This window comes from Astatotilapia calliptera, chromosome 5 (assembly GCF_900246225.1).
Source record: "Astatotilapia calliptera chromosome 5, fAstCal1.2, whole genome shotgun sequence".
In the NCBI taxonomy this organism is placed as follows: Eukaryota; Metazoa; Chordata; class Actinopteri; order Cichliformes; family Cichlidae; genus Astatotilapia; species Astatotilapia calliptera.
The window spans coordinates 16718876-16739059 of NC_039306.1; the positions used below are offsets into that span (position 1 = coordinate 16718876).

The following is a 20184-nucleotide window of genomic DNA, read 5'->3' on the forward strand; positions in this document are numbered from 1 at the left end:
ATGGATCTTCCTTCCACTAAAAAAGAACCGGCCAGTCCAGGGTAAAACCATTTGCAATAAAGGTGTGCTTTTTCCCATACAACTAATTCAACCAGCTCCTCATGTGATCTCCAGCACCTTTGTTTCCTCCCTCTCCACACCAGAGTTTCCCCCTTTCTGTCCTCATCGAAAAGGGCTCCAAATCCACACTAACAGTATTCAACTTCAAATAGCTGGCAGCTAGACAAGAGGGGAACCTCCCACGTGGATGTGGCTAAAGTCCACACATCAAATAAATAAATAAAAACATGCAAAAGAAGAAGAATAGTCCTAAGCCAATAGCTGGCAGAAGATCCTCATAATGATTCCACTGTGCCACATTCTACAATGTTACAACATTAGCCCTGCAACAGAAGAGTGACCTGTAGATGGTTTAGTGGGACAGGTTTTTAGGAAAAGGTAGTTCAATCATATTTCAGTCCTGCTTAAATCAGCAGTGATTTATTTACTTTATTACTTTAATTTATTACTCTTTCTGCATAAGATGAAAGATGAGATAGATTGATTATATAATCACTGGCTTACTCACTTCTTTAGGTCTGTTCTACATTTTGAAGCTACAAGACACCCACTGAAAACACACATACATACTGATTCAATAGAAGAACAAATTCATATAGACAGTTTAGCATCATTCCTTTATTTATTTATTTATTTTTAACATCATGTGTATTTATTAAGTAACCAGTTCCTACTGCAAAACTGAAAAAAATAATTGCAGTTCGGCTGCTAGGAAGCCTCTTAGTTCATATTTTAATAAATGTTTTAAGACTGTGTACATTTTCAGAATTCAGATTCATTTGGGTGTAAATGAAACTTTAACTTCTTGGTTTTCCATTAATAATTAAACCATACTGTAAAAAACATGCAGTCAATCAGAAATACAAACCTGAAGAGGGGGAACAGGTCAAACACTGGTTTTAGAGCTGCAAGGAAAAAACAGTCTCTCACTCCATATTACCTTTAGCACTGTTTCATTTGCACTATTTCAAAGGCTTTCTTAGCAATTTGACACTTCACAGAGCTTCAGATGTCTCTCCAAGGGCAGTGAACACTGTCCAATAAAGCCTTGTTTATGTTCTCTGAGAGAGAACGTTATTTTATCTTCTTTCTGTGTACTGCAACCCTTTGATCGACATGGTCTCATTTCACCAGAGAGTGTAACACTGCAAAAAGTCATATTTTGACTCTTTCCCCACTGAGTGTTTTGTGTTTTGTGCATATGTAACATCAGCATCTCCAATAACCAGTCAAATATGCCCTAGCTTTCGCTCTTTCTACAATTACTTTTACGATGAGAGAAATCTTGCTTCAAATGCCCAGCATGCAATTTAAGTATCATGCAACTTATGGGGGCTCAGCTTAACTATAATGCAACCTCCTGTGAATCGGATTATGTTTATTTGCATAATCTGTTTAGTCATCATTAGAATGAATCACATTTTAATTCACACTGGAAGCTATATGTTTGAACATTATGCTGCTTGTCTCCACCCCCTTAAAATAATTACTCCACATTCTCCACCCACAAAGTCTTGGTTGGCTATCTCTTGTTTCACTGCAATCTGAAAAACGCCAGTTCACAGTGAATCACAGTCGAGCGCTGGCTACTGTCAGGGTCAGTTCGAAGCTGACGTGCTGTCAAATCCTGGACTCTTTTCAGGTTAGTTTTTAAGCTTTTTTATTGCTTTGATTGCTTTGTTTTTTGCTTTTGTGTTATAAAGTTGATGCATCTCTTCTATGCATGCTCCTTAAACTACTACTACTCTCCTAATAATTTGTAGGTTGCAAGTCTAGATTAAGAGAGATGATGCTGCTTGGATTGTTTTTGCTGTCCTTTGGATTTCTCCTGGACAGGGGCACATGTACTGCAAGTAAGAGACTGTTTATTTATTTAGATCACATCTATGCATAAAAGATAAGGATGGATGGATGGATGGATGGATGGATGGATGGATGGATGGACATCAATCCATCTATCCATCCATCCATCCATCCATCCATCCATCCATCCATCCATCCATCCATCCATCCATCCAACAATGTTGTTGATGGATGGATGGATGGAGAGATGGATGGATGTCCGGTCCTCCATCTCTCCATCTCTCCATCCATCCATCCATCCATCCATCCCTCAACAACAACATTGTGTTTGTTAAGTTTGCTTCTACAGACTGATACGTTACAGTTTGACCCGGTCACTGCATTTGTAATCCAGAGTGGTGGCAGCTTGCTTTCTTTCTTTGCCAAATTCCTCATGTTTCCTCCCCAGTAATTGGTAGAAAATGATCATGGTTGACAGCAAACAAATACATAAACTGTCAGCCTTGCTGAATATCAAAGTGTTGCACTACATCCTGTCCAAGAAAGCTAGCCAGCGGACACAAAAAACGATAATAAATCAAGTCCATGGAGCAAACAATGACCCTGTCTGTAAGAGTGGCCAAAAACTGACAGGGGCTTTAAGAGCTTGTGTTGGTGTCATCTCTTGAAAAGGAGGATCTGATGGTTGTCAGGGTCACCCTGTGGTGACGGATCCCCTAGGCCTTGGCCTGAATTGAGGCTTTTGATGCTCTTTGACTGCCCTCCCATCTCACAGCGCCATAGCATTGTAATTCTTTGGAATAACACACTGCTCTAAATAGATTGTGGACACTTTTCAAGTAGGCGAGCAGAGCCGCCAGATCTCCAGGATACCGGAAACCACTTGAGCTCAAAAAGTCAGTAGATGGACCCCAAATTTCACCTCAGGGACGTCTCTGTGTGTTAAAGTCTGAAGATGAAAAGCTGCACAAAGGAGTTTTTGATTCTTCTAAATTTAGTTTGGACTCCAACTATGAAAACATCTGTGATGGTAAAAGCATACAAGGACTTGTTTTTAACTTATTCTTCCCATTGTGTCTTTCTAATCTTTGAGCTTTTATAAACATGTAAAAATGTGAATATTTGTTAGTACAGCTTACAGACATAAAAGAAAGTAAACTCTGTGTCAATTGTATGGTTTTTTTTATATCACGGCATTTTCAGGACACACAAAAAATATCTACTGTACTCTATTGCAGGTTTTAAAATGAAGTAAATCCAGCCAAAGTTAGGCAGATGGCCTCACATTTGTCTCTAGAATACTTTGATATAGAGAAGATTTTGTGGTCCACTCAGTGAGTGGGAGGTGCCCAGGGCCTGTGGCTGCAAAACAATCCCAAATCATCAACTTCCACCACCATGTTTCACAGTTGATATGAGGTGTTGACCAAAAACAGTAAACCAGGTGCAGATCTACTGTGTTTGGTTTTGTGCATTATGGCAAAACATCACATGGACAAAGGTTTGGCTACACCCAGGACAGGTTGTTAGCCTGTTGCAAAGGTAACACACAAAGAGAGAGAAACATTTACACAAATACAATATACACATTGTTACAACCTGCATAATATTATGTTGGTCCCTCTTCTGCTGCCAAAACAGCCTTTATCTGTCAAGGCATGGACTCCACTAGGCCCCTGAAGGTTTGCTGTGGTATATGGCACCAAGATTTTAGCAACAGAGCCTATAAGTCCTGTAAGTTGTGAGATGGGGCCTCCGTGGATCAGACTTGTTTGTCAAGTGCATCTGCAGGAATTTAAACCACTCTTGGTTTAAATTAACTCATTTTTTTGTTGTTGTGGCAGGCCACATTATCCTGCTGAAACAGACCACAGCCATCAGGGAGTACTGTTTCCATGAAAGGGTGTACATGATCTGCAACAATACTTAGGTTGGTGATAGGTGTTAAACATCCACATGGATGGTGGAACCCAAGGTTTCCCAGCAGATCATTGCCCAAACCATTACCCTGCTTCCTTCTAGTGATGCACATGCAGCCGGCCAGCTTTGTGATTAAGAGAAAACATGATTTGTCAGACTAGGCCACCTTCTTCCATCACTCTGTGGTCCAGTTCAGATGCTCACATGCCCATTGTTCATGGTTTTGCCAGTGGACAGGGATCAGCAAGGAAACCTTGACTGGTCTGCAGCTATGCAGTCCCGTACCGAACCAAGTGTAATGGACTGTGTATTCTGACACCTTTCTATCAGGAGCAGCATTAACATTTTTCAGCAATTTCAGCGATAGTAGCTTGTCTGTTGTATCAGACCACATGGGTCAACCAATGAGCCTATGATGCTGCTGGTTCATCACTGTTTCTTCTTTGGACCACTTTTGACAGATATTGACAACTACAGACCGGGAACAACCCACAAGACCTGCAGTTCTGATGATGCTCTGACTCAGTTGTCTACCATCCAAATTTGCCCCCGTCAGACTAACTCAAATCCTTGTGGCCATTTTTCCTGCTTCTAACACATAAACTTTGAGAACAAAATATTCAATTGCTCCCTAATATATCCCACCTACCAACAGGTGCCAGCATGCAGTGATAATCAGTGTTATTCCTGATTGGTACACATATTATAGGACATTTTCAAACATAAACAGAGACCTGGGGATGCGTGTGCTAAAAATGTGCAGATTTTTTGAGTAGATTTAAAAAATATTTGACAGTAAATAAAATACATAACACTCCAAATAATGTCCCATAAAAATCAGAAAACAGCTGTTATGTAGGTGTGCTGTGGTTTTTAAAATTCATGGAATTGCTGATCTAATTATTTTTGTCTCTCAACAACAGTGCAGTCAGAGCTCAGAATCACAACAATAAAGGTACCTAATCTGGCTTTGCATATCTTTGTGAATACAAAATTAAGTGTGAAATAAATCCCACTGACTTTCACATCGATTCTTTCAGCAAGAGCCGTATGTGATGTCCAAAGGTGCTCAGCTGGAAGGCTTTTGCGTGGACCTGCTCTCTGAAGTAGCCAAGAAAGTGGGCTTCAAGTACAAAGTGCAGCTGGTGAAAGATGGCGCGTATGGTAGACAGGAAGAGAGCGGGAACTGGAACGGGATGGTTGGAGAGGTGGTGAGAGGGGTGAGCAGCAAAGCACTCTCAAAAGAAGAAGTGAATATGTGGTGTTTTTGAAAAAAAAATCAACATGACTTTAAACCTAACTATGTTAAGAAGTTCCAATAAAGTATCCACATTATATATCCAAACTAGCCAAATATATTTTTATCCTACAGGAAGCAGACCTCGCTATTGCTCCACTGACTCTCACTGCAGCTCGGGAGAAAGCTGTGGGAATGACCAAACCATTCATGCAGACGGGAATCAGTATTCTGCTGAGGAAGGACATTTCAGAGGATGCAGGCTTCTTTGATTTCCTTTCCCCTTTCTCAGCACAGACCTGGGTTGGCATACTCATTGCCTATCTGGGGACGGCTGCTTGCATCTTCATAGTTGCCAGGTTGGTCATGAAAGCAGTTCTTTAAAGTGATTATTATGATTCATTTAATAATGATTGATTTAAGTTCTTGAGGGTTTTGAGGTTATATCTGTATTCCTTCGGGCAGTGGGTTACTCTGAGTGCTGTCTCATTAACAATTAACACCTTTGATCCAAATTGCAGACTCAGCCCTTCTGAGTGGAGTCAGCCTCAGAGTGAGAAAAACACGTTCGGTCTCCTCCACAGCCTTTGGTACACAGCTGGAGCTCTGACTCTTCAAGGTTAATGGCAAATCCAGACACCACCTAATCCGATAAGCATCTGAACAACAAACAAGTGAACATCTCTCCCTTTTGTGGCATTTGTTGAGCCTTTTTTGTGTTTCAGGTGCCGGCCCTCATCCCAAAGCCCTTTCGGGGCGTGTCATCTGCAGCAGTTGGTGGTTATTTAGCGTTGTCCTCTTGGCTTGCTATTTCTCCAACCTCAGCTCCACTAAGACCCCAGAGTCCTCTCACCTGATGGTGAAAGGGTTTGAGGACTTGGCCAATCAGGATGTGATTGAATATGGCTGCCTGGCTGGCTCTTCCACACTTGCTTTCTTTAAGGTGAGTACTGCAGCCCTAAAGTGTCTAGTTCAGCTGGAATTAGAGAGCTTTTCTCTCTAAGCTATTCTTTTTTCTTCATTTAGAATTCAAACAACCCAGTGTACCGCAGAATCTATGAGCACATGGAGCGGACAAAGAGTTTTGTGTCGAGTATGGATGAAGGCATTCGACGTGCAAAAGAGGGCAACTACGCCTTCATTGGAGAGTCTGTTTCTCTGGACTTAGCCGTAGCGCGTTACTGTGAACTAGTCCGGGCGCATGAAGTCGTTGGCATGAGGGGATACAGCATTGCTGCTGCTCTTGGTGAGGTTATTTATTTTTAAACTCTAATTAAACAGTTAAGTTTAGATGAAAGATGGTAAAATCAAATTCAGCACATAACCCAAAACTATCATTTTTTTTCCTCAAAGGTTCTCCAATCATAAAGAACCTCAGTGTGGCAATCCTACAGCTAAGTGAGGCAGGGGAGCTGGCTTACTTGCGAAGCAAGTGGTGGGCAAGCAGCTGCATAGCAGACAAGGGCAAGGTGTCAGCTGTGCAGCCGCATAACCTCAAGGGGATATTTCTGGTGCTTTCCCTCGGCCTTGGGCTGGGAACAATTGTGGCTGTCCTGGAGCTGACCTTCAAGAGTCGCAGGCGTGCAGCAGAGCACAAGGTACGCGCAAGGTTGTCGCAACTTACATGTCTCAAGTGAAACAGTGTGTGTGTGTGTTTATTCTTTAAGATTTTAAATTAATTGATGATTTTTTTTGGCTGCGGCAGTTCTTCTGCCATTAGAAGATTGTTTTTTTATTGGTTGCAATTTGAAGCAACATTGTCATTTATTACATGGATTTTAGAAAATACAGATGACTGGGATGCCTACCCATCCATTCATCTGTATTTGCATTAAACTAATAGGTGGAATAAAGTGTTTTTGTTGCACTGGTGTTAATCTTGATTGCATGTCCATCCCACAGAAGACATGTTGCTCTGTACTGACTGAGGAGCTGAGTCTGCGCTTGAGGACCAGCAGTGGGAACAGATCCCAGGAAAATGTAGATAAAGACAAGGAAAAGGCATAGAAGCCTTTGGAAGATTCAACTACTATGAAACGTTTAGTTTTTAGAGCTTTTTATGTTTGATTTAATTATTGTTTTCCATTTGGCTTGATAACACTTGATAACTTTGTTCAAAGAATTTACAGAAATATTAACTCAGTAGACTGTAAACCTTATTATTTACCTTATTATTTACATTTGAACTAAAATGTAAAAAAAAGTCCAACTTTTTCAGATATATAAATTACTGATTTTTCAGTACAACTGCTACTCTTTCAATGAAAAATCAAACACTTCAGTATAAAAAAACGTTTTTAATTTCAGTTTACACTTGTAAACTCAACATTTTGCTAACAAACTGTGCACATGTTTACTTTCTAGGTTTACTGCTTGCAACTCTGCATCATGTATTTTGTACACTTGGCAGTGGCATCATGTGACTTCAGCAATATCTTTTTAAAAACTACTTCATGCATAAAAACTGGGATGATTGTAAACATTTCAGCAAGATTAGAAAAGAAATAAAAAAAACCCATCTAACAGTGTTTTAATGCTTTGCGTCGTCCATCATTCTAGAAAGAAAAGCTACATATCTGACACATATCACTCCACCATCACCATCATTCCTCTTTTTTCTTGTTGTTGATCCTTTTCTTTTTTCAGGACGACCTTGATCTCTTCCTGTCACAAATCTAAAAATCACAAAAACAGTAAAGAACAAAAAGCCACTTAGCTTTTGTAATCAAACTTCTTTTCATTCTCTTGCAAATGTGACTCACCATCTAGAAAAAGCGGTGATTTACAGCGGATCTCCCTCATCTTCTGGTCAAAGAGGGCCTTCATCTCTCTCTGCAGTGTCCCTTCGTGTTGCTCTGACCCAGTTGATGAGGGCGGGGGCACAAAGTCTAGGCTGTCGGTGCTGCTGTCGCTGCTGCTGCTGGACGTGGTGTCCAACAGGCAGAGACCGTTGGGTATGCGTCTCACAGGGTTGCTGTAGCTGCTGTAGTTTTGAGCTCCGCGCATCTGACAGTGGAAAGTAGGCTTTCGGTTCAGCATCGGTGTCTGAGCAGAGGTAGTCTGTTTTCGAGGGCAACTGCGTGAGCGGCCCTTTGTCCTTATTGGGGTGGATGGCCAGGGGGTCACGGGAGCTTCTAAAGTCCGTCTAACCCTTGCAGGGGATGATGGAGGGACAAGAGGAGAAGGTTTGGCTTCTGGCTGTGGCACGAGTGGAGGCTGAGGGACTGTGTCGGTCTGACTCTGAGCTTCTGGCAGTGGCTCAGGCTCTGTGGCAATGTCATTGCCTGGTTTTGATTCTGGTGGTAATTCCTCAGGTGGTTCAGGCTGCTCTGACTCTATCTGCTGCCCAGCACAGTTGGACTGTTGTAATTCACTGGGGTCATTTTCCAGCTCCTCTTGAATTACTGGATTTTGGCTGTCTGGAGCAGGACTGTCAGGAGAAGAAGTCTGGGAAGAGGTCTCAAGGTCAAAGCTTTCAGCTATCACGCAGGGAGCAACCCCAGTGTGCTGGGAGTCAGTGGAAGACATCCGGCTAAAGATCCCTCTCTTTGTCTCTTGTGGTTCAAGAATTTTAACTCTGTGAGCTCGTCTGACAGGTTCACTCAGGGCCCCTTTGTGGATGGCAGCTTTGGCTGCGGGCCCTTGAACCAGATGAGACGTTTCCCCACTCCTGCTGTCCTGAGAGATGGTGTCCAGATCTTTGCGGAAGTACAAAGCACGTCCATCTTCTGAAGACTGGACAGAAAAATCTAGAGATGGCTGCCTTTGATGGCTCTTCATATGCTTCTGGGCTGCTTTTTGGATGTGTTTCCTAGCTGCTTGCACAGCATTTGCTGGTTTGATCTGTCACACAAAGGAAATCAGAAATCATAAGATAGAGTTGTCAGGTGAAGATGATCTTAGATCTGTAAGTGTATTTTATAATGCCATACCTTTCCTGCCATGCCAATAATAGCGACATGAACAAAGATCGATGATTCTGCCATTTCCTCCAGGTAGACATGGCGGTAACCTGCGAACAAGCACACAAACAAACAACAGGAAAAAAATTATTTAGATTTGAAATCTTTTATTTGGCATCTGTACACTTACACTGGGTTTGGATATGTAGGACATCTTGTGGAGAGCTTAGAGTCAGAGACAAATGAATGCCAACATAAAAAATGCGCACGGAGATAAAGTCAAGACCAGAGTTATCTTAGTTTTGTTTATGAATTAGTTTTTGTTTTTTCTGTTTTCACTTTTTGCTTTCAGTTTAGTTTAGTTTAGTTTAAAATAGTCTCAGGATTTGTTTGCTCACTTCAGTTTAGTTTTCACTGGTTTCAATCTTAGTTTTAGTCGTTATTAATTATTGTTGTATTGTGGAGAGCATAAGTCAGCGGAAATTTATATTATAGGAAAATCAGCACAGGTATTACAATAAAAGCACAGAACATTTTGAAAGCAGTTGAAGTATTTTAGACATCCAGTCTCAATAAATACATCAAAGTCTCATGAGACAAGTTTTCATAATATTTCCACCAAATTAAAAAACGCTCCAACTCAAGATATTTGCTCTATTTTTATTTTACTCTAGTTAGATTTTCAAGTCCACAAAATTACTTCAGAATTTTTTTTGTGGAAAGGACAATATGTCAGGTAATTTCAAGTATAAAAACAGTATTTCCTGTATTAGGAAAGAAGCTGCTGTGGAAGCGTGTGAGATCAGACCGTCCGCTCTGCTGCCTCTGATGGTTTATGCTGATTGTTTTGGTCTGAGGGGGGTGTGATCTGGACTGGATGATGACAATGTGTTGTGCTCTTTTCTTGCACCGTTGTGTGTATATGTATATAAGTCCACTGATGGAAGCTCAGTCCTTATATTCTTTCACTTTTTTAACACGTAAGGACTCAAAACAAATCTGCAACACTGGCAAGGATAAACAATCAAATTCATAAAGTTTTGCTCAATCGCTTTAGCACGTTTCTCATATTTTTGATGTTCTGAAGATGCATTTCCCAAATGCCTCATAGTTAAAACAAAACACTAATGATACTCTGCAGAAAGTGGGAAGTTGTCCTAAATCTTTAATTTATTTGTAAAAATGAAGTTTTTGCAACACTGAAAAATTAATAACCTTTCAAAAGGCAACAATTTTAACAGAATAAAGGAGTATCCTTTCAGAAGTATAACTTCTGGAACCAAGCAAACAAGTGTACAGGTACTCCACCTGGCATCATGCTGGTAAAAGCTACAGTCCTCTGTCCAATGAAGTCTCTTCCAATAGGATCGTGATCCCACACCTGGAATCGCACCAGGGCGATTTGAGGCATTTGAATGTTGAAGACGAGGGTTTCCTCCCACATTGGGTTGAAACCTGAAAGAAAGGAATGTCACCAAGACTGAGAAACACAAAGTCAGCTTGGCTCGGAGTGATTTAAACTGCAACGTGGAGCTTCACACGTACCGTTATCATGCACTACTCTAGTCTGCTGCTTGGAGCAGTCAACAGGTAGGCCGATGATCTCGACTTCAACAAAGGGATCAATTATCTAAAAAAAGTCCAAGAAAAACTTGACTTTAGTGTTAAAAACGTATTTTTTGTTGAACTCTTTGACTTTATATCTACTGTATTTTGACCTGACCTCTCCTCTGTCCCCAAACATGGAGTCTTTGGGTTTAGGAAGTTGCTGTCCACTAATGATCTTCAGCACTAACTGAGTTTTTCTGTGTCCTGGCAGGGGCTCCTCCAACACTGGGTTAAAGGCACCTTATGAAAAGCAATAGTATTTATTAGGTGCTGATCCAGGATTCATTGCTCTTCACTTTGTAATCTGCAGAAATCTACTAAGTGTGAGTGAACACCACGTACCTTTACACATGCACTTGGGCTTCAGAATATATCCACAGTTTCCATTGCTCGAGAACTTGGCTTGGTTCAGTTCAAGCATGCGACCTTCTGTTTGATAATTCATAGCAACTAAGATGAAACAGCAACGTGACAACAAGTTAACAAGTTAACAACAAACAGTATCACATAACGCTAGTATTGAGTTTTAGTGACACTTTTGTTACCCATATGGCATCCTGAGTTCCAGTATGATTGTGGGTTGAAGTTGCTTGAGTCCACTCTGTAGTTGGACGGATAGACTCTTAGAAGCTGGCGCTGGTTGAAACGCACCAGCTCACCCGGTTTAAGCTGTAAGATCTGGTTCATTACTGTCTCATCCAGGGATGATACCTGCCAACTGCTCATGAATGCTGCCAAAAAGAAAATTAAAATGTATGAGACACTCACTCTGAAAAGTTTCTATGAGTTGGGATGTGCTTAGTGAAAACAAAAATGCAGGCAAAGGTTTCTAGTTGGATTTACCTTGTGTTTCTATGTCATGCACACGGACAGATTTTGTGTATTTGACCAGATCAGAGAGAGCTCGGGAGAGCCTCATTGTTTTCCTTTTTCTACGGAGACAGAGGGAATCATATACGTGTAATCCCAGATATGATAACGTTTAGATTGTCAGCTGTTTTTGACGTTTAGTAACGGGTCTTACTTAGGATGGTAAACAATTTGTGTCCTCTCCCTGCTGCTGCTGTAGTCTGATTCACCATCAGACATGGCCTTGTTTTTCACTCGTATTCTCTTTTTTCTCTGAAAGAAAAAAAAAATCTAATATTTTAAGTCAAAGTCACCCAAACGGAAAGCTGTCAGATATTGGTTTTATATCAGCTGACCTTTCTTTTGAAGCTTCTCATGATTGATCTCCCAAATCGTCTCTTCTTCTTAGGCTGATTAGTAGAGTTAACGCTATTCCCATCCTGAAAAGTTCAAATTGCAATCTTACTATATTTACCTTCTTTCTTACTTACTTTGTTTCTTTCTTTCTGTTTAAATGTTTCATTTGCCTGTGGGTTATCATCGTCATCATCGTCCTCTTCTTCCTCATTTCCAGTGTCTTCATCAGACACATCACCCTCCTCCACATCAGGATCAAGGTTTGCTGGCAGCTTCTTCCCCTAAAAACAGAAAATTAACAATCGCCTTGTGTGTGTGTGTGTGTGTGTGTGTGTGTGTGTGTGTGTGTGTGTGTGTGTGTGTGTGTGTAATAATATACATATAATCATTTATTTTGTAAACTGCCAAGGATCTGCCAAGGACAATGATAGAGAAAGCACAAAGCTGCACTCTTTCTACTTGCTGTGTGCAGTTTGTAACCTACACAAGTACTGTGTGGGTTACACATCACTGCATGAGGGATAGTGATTGCAACAGACTGGACAGGGTTTACATTTACACCTTCGTGTTGTGTTGACAGACTTTGTTACAGAAAAGAAAAAAGACAGTTTTCAGCATTGTGTCTCACAAAGGGAAATGAACACACCTCAACATCTGCAGAGTCACATTCCTGAGATGTAATGTGAATGAGAGTCTGTGGCCTCACAGGCGCTAAAAGTTACATCATTGTAAATTGTTTTTGAGCTAAACGTGAACAGTATTGCTTAATTTCAAATTTCACCAGCCATTTCATTAGGTACACCTTGCTGGTCCTGGGTTTAACCCTCCTTTTTCCTTCATAGCTGCCTTAACTCTTAACTCCATGGTGCTAGAAACATTCCTCTGAGATTTTGGTCCTTATTCTGATGCTCAAGCCCAAAATTTGACAAGAAAATATACCCAGACTATAGCAACACCACACCAGACTGAACTGTTGACACAAGACGGTGAGGTAATGAGGATTGTCCACGTTTGGCAAACCCATGTGAACTTTAGTTTCAGTTTCCTGTTCTCGTCTAAAGGGAGTGGCACCTGGTGTGGTCTTCTGTTGCTGTAGCCCATCTGCTTTAAGGTTCAACACGTTGCACGATCAGAGATGCTCGTCTGCATTCCTTGGTTGTGATGATTAAATATTTGGTTTAAAGTTAACTTCCTATCAGCTCAGTGAGGTATTTTGTCAGCTGGTTCATCCACTTTGCATGTCATAACTACAATGAGATGATACTTGGAAGCGACTACCTACTGTAGTCAGGTGACGTCTGAATAGCATATAGGTGTGTGTGTGTGTGCGCGCGTGCGTGTGTGTGTGCGCGCGCGTGTGTGTGCTTGTGTGTGATTGTGATTGTGTGTGTGGGTAAAAACAACTCTACCTTGACCAAAATCTTTCCTTTCAGGATCTCAGGGGATGGCAGCTTTTTGCATTCATGCACGCTGACATTGCTCAGATCCAGTTTGTCCTGCAGCACCTCTCTCAGATATTTAGCCATCTTTTTCTGCTGAGGCACAGTGCAGTGGTTCTCTATGGACAGGATCACGGGATACCTGGCAGTGAGGTGACAATAACTGAATGACTGCGCAGGTGCACCAGCTCGACAAAATTGTAATCAGCACCAGGAATAAAAAAAAATCTTACTGTGATTTTGTGAAGGCATATTTGTCAATTGTTTCAATTACATCTTTGAAGAGAATTTTGGATGTCAAGGTATAACCATGATGGACAATGGGCTCTCCATCTGGTCCATCCCAGCAGTCCACTAAGAGAGGGGGAAAGAGCTGACAACCATTTGTAATCTTATAAAAAATCACACACTGAAATAACAGCTCAGGTTCTTGTTGTGTCGGCTCTTACCCTCCACACAGCGACAGCCTGCCTGCAGGACGTAGGCATACATTTCCACTCTAGACTGAGAGAGCAGCTGGTCTCCTGTCAGGTAGGTGTTGTGAGACGTGGCAATGAAGTAGTTGGTTAGAGGCTGCGTCATGTCCTGGTTTACCTGATTGTGCTCAGGGTTGAAGATATCGCCTGCAGGACTCCGCATGTAGTTGGTGAAACCTAAAGGAAGAGAGTTGTTGGAGCAGCTATTTTATTTGCAGACTGAAAATTAAATCTGGTTTGACTGACATGTGATAATAACGACGTTTCACCGGCCACAGGCACTTTGAGCAAGGCCTACATACCATCAATACCCAGTACCATACGCTGGAGGTTCTCAGGACACGGCTCAAACTTGGCCACTATGTCCACTAGATGCTCTCTGTTTAGGCCTCGCATCTACAAATAGAACACAATGAACTGTTTTTATCTTATTGGATCCAAAAGTTAAAAGCTTTTTGAAAACTGCTATTAGCAATAATTTAATTCAATCTTTTAAAGCACTTTATTGCTTGTTATATCTCAATTTCATGACTTCACGTTTGTCTCTTGCACTGCAGTGATTGGTTAAAATACATTTTAGCTTCTTCTTAGACACCATCACTGATGTCAATCTGATACACTTAAAATACATTTCAAGGAGAGGTAAAAATGGGGATAAATAGTATCAAACAGATGATTGTGATTGGTTTGACTTTTGACTACCTTCTGTTCATTTTCCAGAAAGCGTGCAAGGTCATGGAGATCCAGGACTTCTTTCTGATTGCTGTAGGAGATCAGAATCAGGTAGAGGTCTCTGCGTGTGGAAATCATCTTGTAGAATGAACAAAATTCATCAAAGCCGAGAGAGCCCTGGTTCTCGTCCGTGTCTGCTTCCTGCAGATAGTGGCGAAAACATTTTATGATGTCTGTCTCTCTCTCAGTACCTTCTGAATGATATATCTGTCAGCATCAAAACAGAGCTCATTCACAGGTGGGGGAGGGGAGGACGGGCAGTGAGCTACTGCAACTAAAGCAATATTGCGATACAACAAAGGCCATCTGTGACAACCATATGGGCTTCCGGTGATAGCCTTTTCCACCGTTCCAACAAAAACACTGAATGCACATATTTGTCTGCTGGCTCCATCTGTAGCATTTTATGCTTCTCTGTATATAATCATGGGATGATGGGAAGCATGGGAAGATCACAGGGAGAGTCTGCTTAAGGATTTTACATATTTTTTTATTGGTTAATACACTTTCCAATCTGGTTTCTTTAGGCTGCCCCAGAGTGCAGGATTTGTGTCCTGTCATATTTTCTGGGTTTGAAACATTTTACTAGATTTACTAGCTGTCATATTTTTTCTTGCTCTATTTATTTATTTTAGCCATTTTAGTTGCACGGTTTGGCTCTGCAAGTATTGGTATACTTGTTTTGTGCAGATTTAACTACTGACATGGTCCTCTGAGGAGGAATCGTGCTATCTCTGGTGATGCTTTTGCTTTGTCACTACCACGAAAGGTGTGGTGTTAAATGTCTCGACAGTGACTGTGAGTTTTTCTCAGAATGTGGGACTTGCCTTCTTACTGGAAACAGACAATGACATTACCAGAAGAGAGACATACACACCTATGTAGTCTCTCACTTTATTTATTAAACAAAATTAGTCCATATCATTAAAAAAGTAGTGACCCTGAGTTTATGAATATGGAAGCTATTGTGCTAACTTTGCACGTGTAAAAATTCAACTTGGATCTCTTTTTATTTTAAGTGAGTTAAAAAAAAATAGTTTGGCGCAGTAGGAGGACTTCTTCTGGTTCTGAAGGGCATCATGTCAGAAACACTTTAAGCTACTGAACCTACTGAATAATTTGCCATGAAAATTTGTTCTGATATATACATTTCCCTTCCCTTAGGATCAGTTATTATCAATGAGAATACACGCATGCCAACAAGACAAAGGCAGCGACTATGACAGTGGCAGCAATGCTCGTGCTCAATAAAGATGAGGCTTGTTACTACATATCATTGACAAATAAACTCAGGTAAAGCTATCATTCAAGTAACCAACATGTTGTAGTTTAAAATTATATGAAACATGTCTGCACTCAAAAAATATTTACGCCCTAAATGTGAACTTTTGTTATGTAAGTTTGTTATATAAGTACAGTGTAAAACGCTAAATTTTATCACATCTAGGCAAATAAATTTGACTTGATTGGTATACATTCAGTTTTCACCAGGCATTTTTTCCTTAATGATTCATTGTTTGAATAAGTTAACCTTTGACCTTATATGTTTCAGGTCAAAGAATCACTTTTTGAGTGTAGGGGAGCAGAGGGCAAGTGTCAATTAGAGGTTACATTCATGTTAAGTCTGTCAAGTTTAAGTCTTACCTGAAACATCGCCCTGACTTTCTGCTTGGGTAAATTCACATTGAGCTTGTGGAGCAGCTGGTGAACTTCTCCAATGCTCAGGGTGCCATCTCCATTTTTATCTGCCTCAGAGAAAGTCTGCTGTAACCACGTTCAGCTGCAGTTAAGGCTGAACCATACGCTAAACAATCAGTTTACCAAATATAAAGTGATGTATTTGTGCCTATAAACCATGTTGAACAGTTGTGTGGGCGGATAAAGGATATTGATCACGGGTGCGCTGCCTCCGAGCCAAACTATCTTCATCACTGATACCAGCCATGAGGTATTTCAGCCCAGTGATCCAAGTGCGGGTCTCCTCTGCGTTGGTGGAGACCAGGTCCAGGGACTTCACACGGTCCCCGTAGTAAATACTGAAGCAGCAGTTTGGGTCGAAACGGTTGTCTGCGTAACGCCTGAAGACCTCTGACTTTTTCCCCTCACACACCTCATGAATGGAATCAATAGTTACTGAAAAACAAAAACAGAGAGGTCATTCATGTCTCTGCAGCATTGAAAATAAATAAATTATAAACAATAATATGCAGTATTGTGCAAAAACCTCCATTTCATTATAAATCTTGCCAGGAAAATGATTTATTGAACCATGTGCAAACATACAAATGTCCCAACGCCCAACAATACAACAGTTTATCAGATGTAAAACATGTCAGCTTTTTAAAGAGCTGAAATCCAACTCTTCTGGTAAATTTGCCATCAACCAAAAGAAACTTTGCCGAACTAACAGGAGTTATAACTGATGGTCCAAACCAAATATTCATCAAAACAGCTTTTTGTGGCTTTTCCTCAGCTGAAGGGCCACGCCTAAAATGTGGTTTCTTTAAGACATCATAATCAGTAAATACAAATATGAACTTTGAGCTGAATTCAATTCTCATGCAATACGAATAGTCCCGAGTGATCGTCCACACCAAAAGCTGGTCACTCACTTTTGGCCTTGTCATGTTTTCTGGAGGGTCGCCATCGGATGCAGGATTTGTGCTCGTCCAGGTAAAAGAATCGCACCAGTCCTTTCTTCTTCCCCTTCATTTTGGTTAACTGAGTGCCAGTTTGCATGGTGCACATACACCTCTCCACTACAGGACAACACAAGAAACAAATTTATCAAAGGCTTCTTTAGTCAAGATTGTCAGAAATCCACTGCGATTAATTTATGGACAGCACCACAGGGTGCCCAAAGATATCAAATGTTCAGTTTAATAATAAAATCTTGCTATGTTGGGACCGTGCATGCTGAGGTTATGAGTAAAAATATCATGTTGGTGCCATACTTACACCACCACCAAGTCAAAAGAGCCTTACTGTTGTCATTGACTGAGAATGTTTGTAACTTATGAAATCCTACACCACATTATTTTGTGTTGGGAAGTATCATGAGCTCAAAGGGATGATTAGAGGTTTACTATCAAGCATTACTTCGTGAGATTACAGGCTGAGTTACACCATGAAAATACACAAACTACTTATTGTCTAAAAAGAAACGCCTGTGCCTACAGTCAGATGCGTCACAGTGCTCTACAGTGTCTCTTCTGACTTTCCTTCAGTGACTTTCCATGAAATCTTTAATGGTGTGTGCGCCCACAGTAAGTATACTGGGAAAGCGTTTAACAGAACCACTTTTTTCTCCTAACAATGAAGTCATTATCAGGTCACCAGTTTATGTGTTGTGTGCGAGTAACCTTTGTTTGTAATCTGAAGCTCAGGTGCATGTGACGCAACCTGGCACACCATTCAGGCTAATCCTAAAGGATTGTCCACTGTCCATATGCCCATTATCTGCTTCACTGCTTCCCTAATTTGTTATACGTGCGAGCTCCTTGTTTTGAAGGCCATTCGCGACAACACGTCACGGCAAATGTTTTAAATTTACAACACCCGGAATAAAAATGTCCAGTAAAACTTTTCCCTCTTCCCTCTCAGTGTGGTGCAGACAGCAAGCACCTCTGCTAAACAGGCTGCTGAGCTTCTGTGATTATTTAAGTATTATTTAGTGATCAGTTGACTTAATATTACCTATCTGACCCAGTCTCCATTTAGGCTGTGCAACCACACTTCCACCAATCCAGAAGAATTCCTCTGCGAGTCGAGAAACAGATGCTTTCTGCCAAAGTTTTGGGGAGCTCATAATAGATGGAGTGGGGGAATTCAGTCGGCTGGAGCCAGGGTTTGCCTGATGAGTGGAGGCTTTAGCCGGAGACGGTGAAAACACTCCTGATGACAGAGATCCCAAGGACTGAAAGGTTGTCTTCTTAGGAGGCAGAGAGGACAGTGGTGGAGTTCCACTGTGTCCGGGAGACTGTGGTGCCATCGCAGAGCTGATGTTCATCCCTGAGTTGTACATTTGGGTCCAGCTCTCCTGGCCCATCCACACCACGAGAACCCACCTTCTTCCTCCCCACTCTGTTGGACTCTTCAGACAGGTTTCTTTGTAACGCGGGTCAGCATATCCTCATCTTGTAGTTAAAGCATTCCTACATGGGAGCAAGGACCGACATTCCCACCCTGGAAGCTCATTCCTTGACATTGTTTGTCCGGGTTTCCAGTGTAGTGACCATCAAGTGTTCTTCTATGAATGTTTTCATGCAGAGAGGGCTCTCAGATTGGAAGAAGTGTGCACCTTGTTTGTGTCAGTAAATCTTCCTGAAGCTGTAATCCCGGAGTGAGGCTTCAGCCTTGCTTTCATAGAGGGATTTTCCAGTAAGCCTCTGAAGGAAGACAGTGGGACACGGTGGCTGCACATTTTATTTTAACCATACCTATGAGAGTCAAAGTTATTACAGAATATGGACATTAAAGTAGATTTTATAACCATGTTTATGACACACAGTATTAGGCTTTACCACTAGAGCCATTAAGGTTTTAAGAAGCTTGAAGTATCGTCATACTGTGTGCAGTGATTTCCCCCTAGAGGCAAAAGTCTGACATAGAGCAGACGCTTCTCGAATGGCAGGTGAAGCTGTCAAACCAATGTGTGAAATTTTTCACAATATTTTTACTTGTACACAAGAGAAAGGGTCTAGCTATCTGCAAATGTTTCAGAAGCTTAATACAAATTCTACAATTGGTTTACAGTTATTGGTTGTGTCTTTGTGCTTCTTAAAAAATAAATCAAAGTACAAATAAACATGTAGCAGCCTTCTCAGATAAACATTCCTGGAGGCAACAATTCTGCCTTGGAAGAAGAAGAGATGTAAGGATGTGTGTAGGTGTAGAATGCAGAGGGTGGATGTGGTGCACATTGTGGTTCTGGCTTTGCTGCATTGCAAGGGAGAGAATCAGGCGTCCTTTTGGACACCAGTTCTTACTGGTGTCCAAAAGGACAGAAGCAACAGGCTGTTCAGTGTTGCAGCGCTGTTTTCTTACCACAGTTCATGTTCTTGGTATTGATGGTCTCCATGGTAATGTTCTGTGCAGTGTAAAAGTTTTGTGAGATCATGGCAGGACAAATAAAATAGTTTATTTGCACTTGTCATAAGATGTTAATAGAATAATTGAACGTGAAACCACACAATAGCAGTTAGTCAGCCACAGAAAGGCTTTCATTCTGAGAAAATGGCTAAATATTTTGACCACTCATGCTTACACAATGTCAAAGGAACCTGGCAATAACTCATTCAGTGACATTAGAAAAAGCTCATGCATCCAGCAGAACTGTGGTGTTTTGCTAAACGCATGAGCTGCTTTGGGAAATGCATCAACACTTCGAGGAACATCGAAACTGTGTTGAGAAATATTCTAAAGCAACTGAGAAAAGCTGTGATAGGAAACGTGGACATTTTCACATTTTCTCAATTGCTTCTGAGTATTTTTGAAACCTTTTTTAAGGTTGCACTACGGAAGATACATTTCTAAAAACGCGCATGCAGGGAAACACATTTGAGTCAAAATAAAAGCTTTGTGTCAATGAATGGCTTCTGTACTGCTGTGGTGTATCAGGGTGGATGCTCTTCAGGTGTTTATTTTACTGGGTTTTACATTCTACTTTGTATGGCAAAAGAACTCCTTTCATTTGCATGTTACGTGAGCGGGACAAAAAGCATGCTAATGGGGGAAGAACTACAGCGTGTGCTTTTGCCATCCTCCTTTATTCTGTTGTCTCCCCCTTGATTCACGACCAC

The 20184-nt window shown here is 41.2% G+C and overlaps 2 protein-coding genes across 2 annotated transcripts; one reads left to right on the forward strand and one right to left on the reverse strand.

The window, feature by feature from the left end:
- Window positions 1-1612: 1612 nt before the first annotated feature.
- Window positions 1613-7548, forward strand: grik6 (glutamate receptor, ionotropic, kainate 6). The gene is made up of 10 exons (XM_026167604.1): window positions 1613-1702; window positions 1824-1913; window positions 4707-4738; window positions 4824-5003; window positions 5156-5379; window positions 5542-5639; window positions 5746-5963; window positions 6047-6266; window positions 6374-6618; window positions 6923-7548. Exons 2-10 carry the CDS (start codon window positions 1847-1849, stop codon window positions 7025-7027), a joined length of 1389 nt encoding a protein of 462 aa, XP_026023389.1. The 5' UTR covers window positions 1613-1702; window positions 1824-1846; the 3' UTR covers window positions 7028-7548.
- Window positions 7303-18711, reverse strand: plch2b (phospholipase C, eta 2b). Its single transcript, XM_026167603.1, has 21 exons — window positions 18080-18711; window positions 16996-17142; window positions 16273-16516; window positions 16028-16157; window positions 14354-14524; window positions 13954-14047; window positions 13625-13828; window positions 13409-13529; window positions 13146-13317; window positions 11907-12017; window positions 11736-11819; window positions 11555-11652; window positions 11374-11462; window positions 11076-11261; window positions 10873-10980; window positions 10646-10770; window positions 10468-10552; window positions 10231-10377; window positions 8953-9032; window positions 7783-8863; window positions 7303-7695 (listed from the first exon to the last, which is right to left on the reverse strand). Exons 1-21 carry the CDS (start codon window positions 18429-18431, stop codon window positions 7688-7690), a joined length of 3837 nt encoding a protein of 1278 aa, XP_026023388.1. The 5' UTR covers window positions 18432-18711; the 3' UTR covers window positions 7303-7687.
- Between the last annotated feature and the right edge of the window lie 1473 nt (window positions 18712-20184).

Excerpts from the sequence above, each read along its gene's own strand:
- grik6 (XM_026167604.1), top strand. The coding sequence starts at position 1,847 with ATGATGCTGCTTGGATTGTTTTTGCTGTCCTTTGGATTTCTCCTGGAC. Across the intron at positions 1,914-4,706 it reads CAGGGGCACATGTACTGCAA|TGCAGTCAGAGCTCAGAATC; the intron begins GTAAGAGACTGT and ends TCTCAACAACAG. Across the intron at positions 4,739-4,823 it reads TCAGAATCACAACAATAAAG|CAAGAGCCGTATGTGATGTC; the intron begins GTACCTAATCTG and ends CGATTCTTTCAG.
- plch2b (XM_026167603.1), bottom strand. The coding sequence starts at position 18,431 with ATGGGCCAGGAGAGCTGGACCCAAATGTACAACTCAGGGATGAACATC. Across the intron at positions 14,048-14,353 it reads TTCTGGAAAATGAACAGAAG|ATGCGAGGCCTAAACAGAGA; the intron begins GTAGTCAAAAGT and ends TTCTATTTGTAG. Across the intron at positions 11,463-11,554 it reads CAAATTGTTTACCATCCTAA|AAAAAGGAAAACAATGAGGC; the intron begins GTAAGACCCGTT and ends CTGTCTCCGTAG.